This window comes from Schistocerca nitens, chromosome 7 (assembly GCF_023898315.1).
Source record: "Schistocerca nitens isolate TAMUIC-IGC-003100 chromosome 7, iqSchNite1.1, whole genome shotgun sequence".
Lineage (NCBI taxonomy): Eukaryota > Metazoa > Arthropoda > Insecta > Orthoptera > Acrididae > Schistocerca > Schistocerca nitens.
The window spans coordinates 168,841,899-168,856,022 of NC_064620.1; the positions used below are offsets into that span (position 1 = coordinate 168,841,899).

Sequence of the window (14,124 nt, forward strand, 5' to 3'; positions counted from 1 at the left end):
TGAATATGGATTGGGGCTAAGAAATGAAAGAGGAAGCCAAAGGTAGAATTTTGCGCAAAGCATAACTTAATCATAGCTAACACTTGGTTTAAGAATCATGAAAGAAGGTTGTATACATGGAAGAACCCTGGAGATACTAAAAGGTATCAGATAGATTATATAATGGTAAGACAGAGAATTAGGAACCAGGTTTTAAATTGTAAGACATTTCCAGGGGCAGATGTGGACTCTGACCACAATCTATTGGTTATGAACTGTAGATTAAAACTGAAGAAACTGCAAAAAGGTGGGAATGTAAGGAGATGGGACCTGGATAAACTGACTAAACCAGATGTTGTACAGAGTTTCAGGCAGAGCATAAGGGAACAATTGACAGGAATGGGGGAAAGAAATACTGTAGAAAAAGAATGGGTAGCTCTGAGGGATGAAGTAGTGAAGGCAGAATAGGATCAAGTAGGTAAAAAGACGAGGGCTAGTAGAAATCCTTGGGTAACAGAAGAAATATTGAATTTAATTGATGAAAGGAGAAAATATAAAAATGCAGTAAATGAAGCAGGAAAAAAGGAATACAAACGTCTCAAAAATGATATCGACAGGAAGTGCAAAATGGCTAAGCAGAGATGGCTAGAGGACAAATGTAAGGATGTAGAGGCTTATCTCACTAGGGGTAAGATAGATACTGCCTATAGGAAAATTAAAGAGACCTATGGAGAAAGGAGAACCACTTGCATGAATATTAAGAGCTTTGATGGAAACCCAGCTCTAAGCAAAGAAGGGAAAGCAGAAAGGTGGAAGGAGTATATTGAGGGTCTTTACATGGGCGATGTACTTGAGGACAATAGTATGGAAATGGAAGAGGATGTAGATGAAGATGAAATGGGAGATATGATACTGCGTGAAGAGTTTGACAGAGCACTGAAAGACCTGAGTCGAAACAAGGCCCCCGGAGTAGACAACATTCAATTATATCAACTGACAGCCTTGGGAGAGCCAGTCCTGACAAAACTCTACCATCTGGTGAGCAAGATGTATGAGACAGGCGAAATACCCTCAGACTTAAAGAAGAATATAATAACTCCAATCCCAAAGAAAGCAGGCGTTGACAGATGTGAAAATTACTGAACTATCAGTTTAATAAGTCACAGCTGCAAAATACTAACACGAATTCTTTACAGACGAATGGAAAAACTGATAGAAGCCAACCTCGGGAAGATCAGTTTGGGTTCCGTAGAAATGTTGGAACACGTGAGGCAATACTGACCTTACAACTTATCTTAGAAGAAAGATTAAGGAAAGGCAAACCTACATTTCTAGCGTTTGTAGACTTAGAGAAAGCTTTTGACAATTTTGATTGGAATACTCTCTTTCAAATTCTGAAGGTGGCAGTGGTAAAATACAGGGAGCGAAAGGCTATTTACAATTTGTACAGAAACCAGATGGCAGTTATAAGAGTCAAGGGGCATGAAAGGAAATCAGTGGTTGGGAAGGGAGTGAGACAGGATTGTAACCTCTCACCGATGTTGTTCAATCTGTATATTGAGCAAGCAGTAAAGGAAACAAAAGAAAAGTTCGGAGTAGGAATTAAAATCCATGGAGAAGAAATAAAAACTTTGAGGTTTGCCGATGGCATTGTAATTCTGTCAGAGACAGCAAAGGACCTGGAAGAGCAGTTGAACGGAATGGACAGTGTCTTGAAAGGAAATAAGATGAACATCAACAAAAGCAAAATGAGGATAATGGAATGTAGTCGAATTAAATCAGGTGATGCTGAGGGAATTAGATTAGGAAATGAGAGACTTAAAGTAGTAAAGGAGTTTTGCTACTGGGGGAGCAAAATAACTGATGATGGTCAAAGTAGAGAGTATATAAAATGTAGACTGGCAATGGCAAGGAAAGTGTTTCTAAAGAAGAAAATTTTGTTAACATAGAGTATAGATTTAAATGTCAGGAAGTCGTTTCTGAAAGTATTTGTGTGGAGTGTAGCCATGTACGGAAGTGAAATGTGGACGATAAATAGTTTAGACAAGAAGAGAATGGAAGCTTTCGAAATCTGGTCTTACAGAAGGATGCTGAAGATTAGATGGGTAGATCACATAACTAATGAGGAGGTATTGAACAGAATTGGGAAGAAGAGGAGCTTGTGGCACAACTTGACTAGAAGAAGGGATCGGTTGGTAGGACATGTTCTGAGACATTGAGGGATCACCAATTTAGTATTGGAGGGCAGCATGGAGGGTAAAAATCGTAGAGCGAGACCAAGAGATGAATACACTAAGCAGATTCAGAAGGATGTAGACTGCAGTAGGTACTGGGAGATGAAGAAGCTTGCACAGGATAGAGTAGCATGGAGAGCTGCATCAAAACAGTCTCAGGACTGAAGACTACAACAACAACAATAGTGATAAGTAATGGAATCATAAGAGAATGGAAGGAAAGGCAAACAGCAGTGGTATTTGGTAAAAATCTATGAGATACTGTGTTTATTCTGGTTTTGTGGAGTATGATGAAAGTAAATTGGTGTCATGGTTAAAAAATTTCTGTCAGACAAAGAGGTAAGGTAAACAGAAAATGAAAAGTGTCAGCATATGTGGAGGAGAAGGTGCAGATTATCTGGAAACTATAATTAACATATGAAGTAATCAGCTCATGGGTGCAGCAGCAGAGGCAATATGCAGTAAAAACAATCTTGAATACTAGGTCTTAATATTAATTTTGGTATAATAGAAGTGTTTGTGTTCAGTGCAATCAGTATATTGAGGTAACTATCTATTTCTAGAAGTGTGTCATGTTTCAGTGTCTTCTAACATTAAGGAAATAATACTTAATACCTAGTTGCCTGGAATAATGTGTGCGCGGAAAGAATAAGCACGATTTGTATGTGTATCACCCTTCAGGCTAGAATCTCAAGCAATTTGATGGAATACAGTGGAATAATAGTTTTTTAAATTGATAATTCTGTCTGATCAGTAATGCGAGTTAAGATTGCCTTAGCATAAGGATCTGTTATTGTGGAGCGTTTTTCAGTAGAATCAATTTTGCATTGGATAAGCAGAGTAGGTGTTTATTTATTAGATAATAAAGCAATAATGAATTAAGTTAGGATCTTAATGGTTAAGGAGCCCGTCTCTGCAGAAGGGATATTTTTTGAGAACGCACTCCACTATCTAATGAGGTAAGAAATGTATGTAAAATAATGGAGCTGACAGACATAATTAATGAAAAAGATAACTATAGACAAACAAATGTGGTGTAACTAAATTGAGGATCTAATTTTGAACTAGTCAACATTGGATACTGTGTATATTTTGCAATTCATGACACTGCAGCTGGGAATGAGAGCTTAATAGAAAGAGCAATACTTTAGTGAGGTACAAGTCATATAATGCTGCATTATTAGATCTATAGGTTATCTGAAAACTTCTGTTTGTGTTCTGAGGAATTATGAGCTTAAATTGGTAATACTGGAATGAAGAAAAGTAAATTTGCTGATCAACTGATAACTGTGGGGCCAGAGTGATGTGAAGAGTGTGACAGGTCAACTATTTGGTAACATTTGGTGATTTTGTGAAGATTTAATTTTCTGGTTGAATGAGAGTAGTACTCCATTGAGTGGAGAAGTAGAGCAATGATTTGGTACAATTTCCATCTCCTTAATTTTGATTTGAGTAGTAATTAAGTTGTGTGATGTTGACTCTATTCTTTTTTCATTCTTTTCTCATTCTTTTTAGTGAATCTATGCTACTGCACAACTTGAGTTTTGCTAGAGGTAATGTATGTATTTTGGACGTAGAGGTGATATGAGTCCATAAATGGTGTGAATTCCAAACCAGGACTTGGTATTTTAGTGATTTTGCAAATGGGAAAGAAACCCAAATCTTTCAAGTTCAAAAAAGATGGTTCAAATGGCTTTGAGCACTGTGGGACTTAACATCTATGGTCATCAGTCCCCTAGAACTTAGAATTACTTAAACCTAACTAACCTAAGGACATCACACAACACCCAGCCATCACGAGGCAGAGAAAATCCCTGACCCCGCTGGGAATCGAACCCGGGAACCCAGGCGTGGGAAGCGAGAACGCTACCGCACGACCACGAGATGTGGGCTAAATCTTTCAAGTTTAAGCAGTTTGAGACAACTGTTGCGACTCGCCGATCTTTCAAAGTGCCACCGCGCAGTTACGCACATCCTCTACATGTGGTGCTGTCTGCCAGACATGCAGCAGCAGCACCACCACCTAAGCAGGTGATCTACAGTAATGTTTTTAAGCAGGAATTTGAAAAACATATGTACTGTAGTTTTTGATAATATTTTCTATCTGATATTTTTTTGTGTAGATTGTTAAGCCCACTTTCTGAGGTGGTCGCATGTGGTCATTGAACTCCCCAGTCAGCTATTTCCAATGTCTATCTGGTCAATCCAATAATGAGACAACATGACAAAGCAAGCTGGGATCTCTTTACTTCCTCTCTTGTTTTGTCTGCCTCCTTAAATTCATTTTTTCATTTTTGACTAATCACCATTAACATACCTGAGTATAATCTGCCTTTTCGTAAAAGGGAAAGGTTGGCACTCAGTCTTAGAAAATATAGCCCCAGATCTAATTCTGTGGTTAATTTTGTGTTGTTGTTGTTGTTGTTGTTGTGGTGGTCTTCAGTCCAGAGACTGGTTGGATGCAGCTCTCCATGCTACTCTATCCTGTGCAAGCTTCTTCATCTCCCAGTACATACTGCAACCTACATCCTTCTGAACCTGCTTAGTGTATTCATGTCTTGGTCTCCCTCTATGATCTTTACCCTCCACGCTGCCCTCCAATACTAAACTGGTGAGACCTTAATGCCTCAGAACATGTCTACAGCTACATATACATCTACATCCATACTCCACAAGCCACCTGACGGTGTGTGGTGGAGGGTACCTTGAGTACCTCTATCGGTTCTCCCTTCTATTCCAGTCTCGTATTGTTCATGGAAAAAAGGATTGTAGGTATGCCTCTGTGTGGGCTCTAATCTCTCTGATTTTATCCTAATGGTCTCTTCACGAGATATATGTAGGAGGGAGCAATATATTGCCTGACTCCTTGGTGTAGGTATGTTCTCGAAACTTCAACAAAAGCCCGTACCGAGCTACTGAGCATCTCTCCTGCAGAGTCTTCCACTGGAGTTTATCTATCATCTCCGTAACGCTTTCGCGATTACTAAATGATCCTGTAACAAAGCGCACTGCTCTCCATTGGATCTTCTCTATCTCTTCTATCAATCCTATCTGGTACGGATCCCACACCAGTGAGCAGTATTCAAGCAGTGGGTGAACAAGCATCCTGTAACCTACTTCCTTTGTTTTCGGATTGCATTTCGTTAGGATTCTTCCAATGAATCTCAGTCTGGCATCTGCTTTACCAACGATCAACTTTATATGATCATTCCATTTTAAATCACTCCTAATGTGTACTCCCAGATAATTTATGGAATTAACTGCTTACAGTTGCTGACCTGCTATATTGTAGCTAAATGATATGGGATCTTTCTTTCTATGTATTCGAAACACATTACACTTGTCTACATTGAGATTCAATTGCCATTCCCTGCACCATGCGTCAATTCGCTGCAGATCCTCCTGCATTTCAGTACAATTTTCCATTGTTACAACCTCTCGATATATCACAGCATCATCCGCAAAAAGCCTCAGTGAACTTCCGATGTCATCCACGAGGTCATTTATGTATATTGTGAAAAGCTATGTCCTACCAAACGATCCCTTCTTCTACTCAAGTTGTGCCACAAACTCCTCTTCTCCTCAATTCTATTTAGTGCCTCCTCATTAGTTACATGATCTACCCATTTAATCTTCAGCATTCTTCTGTAGCACCAGATTTTGAAAGCTTCTATTCTCTCCTTGTCCAAACTATTTATCATCCATGTTTCACTTCCATCACGGCTACACGCCACTTTCAGAAATGACTTCCTGACACTTAAATCTATACTCAATGTTAACAAATTTCTCTTCTTCAGAAACGCTTTCCTTGCCATTGACAGTCTGCATTTTATATCCTCTCTACTTCAACCATCATCAGTTATTTTGCTCCCCCAGTAGCAAAACTCCTTTACTACTTTAAGTCTCTCATTTCCTGCTCTAATTCCCTCAGCATCACCTGACTTAATTTGACTACATTCCATTATCCTCATTTTGCTTTTGTTGATGTTCATCTTATTTCCTTTCAAGACACTGTCCATTCCGTTCAACTGCTCTTCCAGGTCCTTTGCTGTCTCTGACAGAATTACAATGCCATCGGCAAACCTCAAAGTTTTTATTTCTTCTCCATGGATTTTAATTCCTACTCCGAGCTTTTCTTTTGAATCCTTTACTGTTTGCTCAATATACAGATTGAACAACATCGGTGAGAGGTTACAACCCTGTCTCACTCCCTTCCCAACCACTGATTTCCTTTCATGCCCCTTGACTCTTATAACTGCCATCTGGTTTCTGTACAAATTGTAAATAGCCTTTCGCTCCCTGTATTTTACCCCTGCCACCTTCAGAATTTGAAAGAGAGTATTCCAGTCAACATTGTCAAAAGCTTTCTCTGCATCTACAAATGCTAAGAACGTAGGTTTACCTTTCGTTAATCTATCTTCTAAGATAAGTCATAGGGTCAGTATTGCCTCACGTGTTCCAACATTTCTACGAATCCAAACTGATCATCTCCGAGGTCAGCTTCTACCAGTTTTTCCATTCGTCTGTAAAGAATTTGCATTAGTACTTTCAGCCATAACTTATTAAACTGATAGTTCAGTAATTTTCACACCTGTTAACACCTGCTTTCTTTGGGATTGGAATTATTATATTCTTTTTGAAGTCTGAGGGTATTTCGCCTGTCTCATACATCTTGCTCACCAGGCTGCCAGTAGTTCTAATGGAATGAGTATCTAATTAATTTCCTAATTTATTTTGACTATTCCTAGTTAATATCTTTTGTTATAGGGTGAAATTAGTAATTGTTCCATGACTTGAATTCTATTGTTGACTTATAAACAAATATAAAGTCTGTACTAATTATGGCCGTGCGGTTAAAGGCGCTGCAGTCTGGAACCGCAAGACCGCTACGGTCGCAGGTTCGAATCCTGCCTCGGGCATGGATGTTTGTGATGTCCTTAGGTTAGTTAGGTTTAACTAGTTCTAAGTTCTAGGGGACTAATGACCTCAGAAGTTGAGTCCCATAGTGCTCAGAGCCATTTGAACCATTTTTTGTACTAATTATAAACATGTGGACGAAGAACCACTAGGATTTTTAAAGTATTTATTTGGCTCTATTCAAAAATATGTTAGCAAAGCCAGCCCTTAATTAATTCCAAAGTAATTATCAGTTTTGTAAAAAGTATTGTTTGTATAACTATATCTTTCAATTTCACAATTTAAACAAATAATTTGGCTTAACCCTTGTAGAAGAAGAAACTGTTAAAAAGAAGGAATTTTTTGATATATACAGTTAATTGAACGAGCTATGTTTTAATTGTAATTTCTGTAAGTTAAACATCAAACCATGTATAGTTTCAAAGCCTATTATTGTGAAGATATATAAAGGCCCAAATTTTGGTCCTCAGTCAATCAGTTCATGGCCAATTTTCAAACGGGAAGTCTGTATCAATTAGAGTAACAATAATTCAGTGGAATTAGTGTAACACAAGTAGGCTGTGTACTAAAACAATGAATGTGTCTGTTACATTTATTTGAGAAGTAGTGTCACACATACCGCATTATTCTGAAAGAAATGTCAACTGCCTGATTAGGTTTTTACTGCTCATAGATGTTCAACAGCAAACTATTGTAGCAGTATGCTGACGTTTGCCTGCAAGCTATTCATGAGGCTTATCTAAATTTGCCAATAGTGAACTGGCCGTATAACTGTTAATGTTGGGGGGTTTGTGAACAGTGAAAGTAAAGAACTGTGAAATGCAGCTGAGTAACTGTCAGCTACATGATTTACAGTAGTCAGTGTTGAACTCCCCCCCCCCCCCCCCCCCCCCATTTTTCAGCCAGTATAACAATCAATGCAGTACTTAGACACTGAGGACTATCAATGCAGAAACAAAGCAGGCAAACATCACACAGTCTGTGTCAGATAACTGCCAGAGATCACCTGGAGGAACATTGCTTGAGGTTCTACACAGATGTGCAAAAGTTAGAGATAAAAGGAACTTCCTCCAGTAGTGTGGGGGACAACTGCTGGATGGCCATTGGTGCGTGTTGACATGCTGCAATACTTTTCCCCTATGCATACCACATGTGCTTGATGAAATTTAGGTCAGGAGAATGGACAGGCCAGTCCATTTGCCGAATATCTTTTATTCCAAGAGCTCCTCCAACTATGTTTCTGAATGCAGTCATGTATTATTCTTCATACATCCATGCAACATTATGCCTCCCCACACCACAACACCTGACCACCAAAATGATCATGTTCAACTATGCTAGATGCACTCTCATATGGTGAGAGGAGGGAATATGTAACACACCCATGATCATTATCGAACATGATCATTTTGGTGGTCCATGTGTTATGGTGTGGGGAGGCATAATGCTGTATGGGCATACTAACCTCCAAATCTTTGAACACAGTAAACTCAGTGGTCATTGTTATTGCGACATTGAACTCCTTCCCAATGTGCATCTTTTCATGGGGTTCATTTGCCCTTGATTTCATTTTTATGGATGACAGTGCGTGACTGCATTGAACAGCACAAGTGGAGCAGTTCTTGGGATGAAAGGATATTTGGCAAATGGACTGGTCTGCCCATTCTCCTGACTTAAATCGCACTGAACATTAGTGGATGTGTTGGAGACATACTGCAGCACTTCCACACACACCAAGGACCATCCAGCAATTGTCAGCCACACTGGTTGAGGAATGGCTTGCCACAAGAACTCCTTACCAACCTTGTAGCCAGCATGGGAACATGTTGCAGAGCATGCATTACCTTCCATGGTGATCACACGCCGTATTAAGAACTGTGTTGTACTGTTCCACTGGACCATTATGATTCACAGTAACTTCAGTGTAGTTACTGTATTTGAACAAAAGAGTCATTTCTGTTTATCTCATTGCTTACTTCTTTCAGTTACCTTCTGTACTACACTGCAGCAGTTCTTCCTTTTTATTACTTGGAAGTGACAAATCATGTTAAAGTTACTTTTGTCCTTCCGTTTTGCACACCAGCGTATTAGTGCCACCCATCACAGGAAGAATTGCAGAGAAACATGTTACCTCAGGTCGACACTCATGTGTGCATCACAGTAATGCTCTAGTACCAAGACAAAATTCTATAAACCAAAGAAATTTCTTCTGAAGCCAAGATCATTAAATATTATTTATTTCATCATGACCAGTCTTGGCAGAAGCTTGCTGTCATCTTCTATTTTGGTCATCATGAAATAAATAATATTTAGTGGTTTTGGCTTCGGAAGAAATGTCTTTCCACTAAATCTTCACATTGCTCCAATCATACAAACATGTAAAACCTGTATAAAATTCCATTAAATGCGCCAGACAACTGTTAGTGAAAAGAAATCTGTTTCATCACTGTTACTTAAATTCAAATCACACCTGGCAATGCTTCTGCTAATTATTTTAATTCATATCTGTTAAATTAATTCTGAAATTCTAATTCTGTTAAAATATCTAATTTTTGTTTCTCAATGACTATTATTGAGCCAGTTGCTTCTTGTGAAATGAAATAAGAAAGAATATAAGGAAGAAAGATTGGGATCTAGTGTCCTATTGGCAACTAGGTCACTAGAGGTAAAGCAGAAACCAGTTTAAAGCAATGATGGGAAAGGAAGTTGGCTGTGTACTTTTCAATGGAACCATCCCAATAGTATCCTTAAGCAATGTAGGAAAATTGTGGAAAACCATAATCTGTATGGCCAGACATGTATCCAAATCACTGTCCTCTCAAAAGTGTCTTGCCACTGCACCACCTCACTTGACAGACTCTGTAGCCCAGTTCTGATAAATAAATTGTATATTGTTGTATTTCTCTGATAATATGACTTCCATATTAATTTAACAATTAATATAATTCAGAACATACCTATTGCAAGGACATTACTTAGCAACTACAATGCAATTCTGCTGTAGCTGCTCTTTCTTAGTACAAGCATACTCACCTCTATGCAACCACAAATCTACTGTAGCTGCTCCTTTTCCTAGTACAAGCATACAAACCTCTATACAACCACAATCTGTGAGGTTGTTGTATTTGCACAATGTAGTAACATCAAAGAGATGAACTGGCAGATGCTCCAACCTATGCAAAATTGCAGGTGCCAAGTGAGATGTGAGGCCTTGGTCTGCAGACCCAGTCAACAATATACGTGGACAAAAGAGCATTTTGTTTTTTATTTCGAACCTGTATCAAGCAAAGAAAATTTATTTTTACTATTAGCTCATGATTTAAAAACAGAATGAATCTGAAAACAGATGTTAGTAATCAACTAATTCATCATTGTAGTAGTAAAATTGTGTTATTTAAATCTCTTTCTTTCTCTACTCCAAGTTGGAGCACTAGAAAACAATTATCATTCTGTCTATCTCTAGCCCATGAACACTGACACTGCTGAGGTAGGGTGGCTTGCTTGCCTCAGTGACACATATAGCTGTACCATAGGTGCAAACACATTGGAGAGGAATCTGTGGACAGGTCAGACAAACCTGTGGTGCCTGAAGAGGGGCAGCAGGATTTTTAGTAGTTGCAGGGGCAACAGCCAGGTTGGTCTTGTAATATCAGCCTCCATGGCCTTGCCCTGCGGGCACTTGAAATGGCTGAAAGCAAAGGGAAACTATAGCAATCACTTTTTCCCAAGAATATGCAACTCTACTATACGGTTAAATGATGAAGAAACCTGTTGTACAAAATATTCCAGAGTTAAAATAGCCCCCAATTACTATATGCAAATGGGAACTACTCAGGAGAATCTCATCATCAGGAAAAGCAGAACTCATATTCTATGGATTGGAGTGTGGAATGTTTTCTTCTGTAATTGCTAGGTAGGTTAGAAAATCTAAACTGAGAAAGGGATAGGTTGAAGTTAGATATAGCAGAGATCAGTGTAATTCAGTGGCAGGATGAACACGATCTATGGTCAGGTTAGTACATGGTTATAAATATCCAAGATGCTACTCCAGCTGGGTGTAAAATGGATGTGCACAATGGAAACACTGAATGTGAAAATGAAGATTTGGCCCTGTTTGATTACCCCCTGAAGCAGATCTTAGGATCTCTTTATGGTGATTATCTCCTTTTTCTTGCTCTTTAACATATAAATTACAACATAAACATAAATAAATGATTAAGGGAATTAGTACCTACCAAATGTTTTTATATCAAAGTCCAATTGACATAAAGAGATACAAATGAATTTCCTAACTAAAACAATTGATCAATTGCCCAAATCTTCCCCTTTTTATGGCTACGCCATCTAATATAAATAACGTGAGATGACTGACGTCATCTACATACCAAACACTAGAAGACACTACTTTCAAAGAGGTGTGCAACCTCAGTGGAAATAAAATTTACGTGATCACAGCTGTTTAGCTTTATAACCTTAATAAGCCCATCACCAAATGTACTGCATCCGGTGCATCGGAGTGAACTCCAGCCACAGTATATATAATAGAGGGAAACATTCCACGTGGGAAAAATATATCTAAAAACAAAGATGCTGTAACTTACCAAACGAAAGTGTTGGTATGTTGATAAAGACGATAAAAAAATAGAAATTAAAAAAAAAATAGAAATTTTTGTGTGTGTTTGTGTGTTTTTTATTGTCTCTATCAACATACCAACGTTTTTGTTTGGTAAGCATATATATATATATATATATATATATATATATATATATATATATATATAAAAAGAAAGAAAGATGATGAGACTTACCAAACAAAAGCGCTGGCAGGTCGATAGACACACAAACAAACAAACACAAATATACACACAAAATTCAAGCTTTCGCAACAAACTGTTGCCTCATCAGGAAAGAGGGAAGGAGAGGGAAAGACGAAAGGATGTGGGTTTTAAGGGAGAGGGTAAGGAGTCATTCCAATCCCGGGAGCGGAAAGACTTACCTTAGGGGGAAAAAAGGACAGGTATACACTCGCACACACACACATATCCATCCACACATACAGACACAAGCAGACATATTTAAATATGTCTGCTTGTGTCTGTATGTGTGGATGGATATGTGTGTGTGTGCGAGTGTATACCTGTCCTTTTTTCCCCCTAAGGTAAGTCTTTCCGCTCCCGGGATTGGAATGACTCCTTACCCTCTCCCTTAAAACCCACATCCTTTCGTCTTTCCCTCTCCTTCCCTCTTTCCTGATGAGGCAACAGTTTGTTGAGAAAGCTTGAATTTTGTGTGTATATTTGTGTTTGTTTGTTTGTGTGTCTATCGACCTGCCAGCGCTTTTGTTTGGTAAGTCTCATCATCTTTCTTTCTTTTTAGATATATTTTTTCCACGTGGAATGTTTCCCTCTGTTATATATATATATATATATATATATATATATATATATATATATATATATATATATATAAAATAGAGGGAAACATTCCACGTAGGAAAAATATATCTAAAAACAAAGATGATGTGACTTACCAAATGAAAGTGCTGGAAGGTCGACAGACACACAAACAAACACAAACATACACACAAAATTCAAGCTTTCGCAACAAACTGTTGCCTCATCAGGAAAGAGGGAAGGAGAGGGAAAGACGAAAGGATGTGGGTTTTAAGGGAGAGGGTAAGGAGTCATTCCAATCAAACCTCATTCAAACAATAGGACGGCATAAGATGGCCCTCTGACTAGTATAATTTAATACTGTCTTCACTTTTCTGTGTTCTATAGACGAGAAACATGAACTCCCAGCCACAAGGACAGAGTTCGGATAACGTCTCCGTATAGGTAGAAGAAAAGCTCTCAATCACTGAACACTATGTACCCAACGATGACTCTCAACCCAGAGGCGAAGTCCAGAATCATATAAGTTTGCAACAGTACAATGCCTGACTGTTCTAACTATAAAATCTCCTGAGAGCAAAGAAAGCAAATCCGTCTGCACCAACAAAGCTGATACTGAGCGACCATCAAACGCGGTAGCTCAAAACGGAAGACCTCTTCTCTCCACCGCTGGCTTCCCAGCAAAGCTCGGTTCCCCTTCCTCGTAACTCAGAAGGCGAATCACATTCTCGAAACCACGGAATATTCTCCATCTCTACAGATTCTTCTGAATGCCAACCAACCATATTTTAGTCTTTTGTCATCCAGCGCGGAAGTTTGTGAAGAAATACCTATACTCATACAATGGTACACTTCTCAGAGTAGAAATCGTCGGAAATAACCCAGCCTGTGATTTCCAAGGTAATGCTTCCTCTTTCATCTCTGCTGCATCCAAGATTTTCAGAGTTTCCGAAGTATTATCCGGTTATTCTTTCGGCCCCACTACAATACCAGCTGGGCGCTGCTGCATTGTGCTTCTGCGCTCAGGTGCCCAGACTGTCTGACTTAGCACTTCCTGTGTGAAGCAGGACCAACACACCTGTGTGGGCTTTTCCACCCAGGGCTTGAATTACACCTTCCATTTCATTTCCACTGGTGTTCCAAACTCTACTAGTATAGGTAAGCATTCATTACACCATTTTGATAATGAAGACACTCTGGCACCTTTCATGCAATAAGTGTTAACAACAATTTACAAGGTCTACATGACAATGTCAGTCTTCTTTAAATATTCATATATATGATATACAACCTATCAAATTATAGCTAACTGCAGTTGTAAATCACGACAAAGTATGCAGATGAGTACTTGTAAGGTGCGAAGTTATAACCACCTTACAAATACAAAATCAAATAGAATTATTGCAGGACTAAGTCTAAAAATGAATAGGAAAACAGGAATGTGGGTATGCTACTATGAGCAGCATAGTGAATGGAGTAGTGTAGCCAAGACAGAGAGGAAACCAACACCCACCACAATAGTACAAGTTTATGAGCCAACTAGTTCCACAGATGATGAAGATATTGGAAGAGTTTATGATGAGATAAAAGAAATAATTCAG

The 14,124-nt window shown here is 38.7% G+C and overlaps 1 protein-coding gene across 1 annotated transcript in view; it reads right to left on the reverse strand.

Moving 5' to 3' along the window:
- Window positions 1–14,124, reverse strand: part of LOC126195522 (ATPase family AAA domain-containing protein 2-like) — a 57,773-nt gene that overhangs the window by 25,858 nt on the left and 17,791 nt on the right. The window contains exon 5 of the mRNA XM_049934149.1: window positions 10,164–10,405. Coding sequence (XP_049790106.1) covers window positions 10,164–10,405 — 242 coding nt within the window. The remainder of the gene's footprint in view (window positions 1–10,163; window positions 10,406–14,124) is intronic.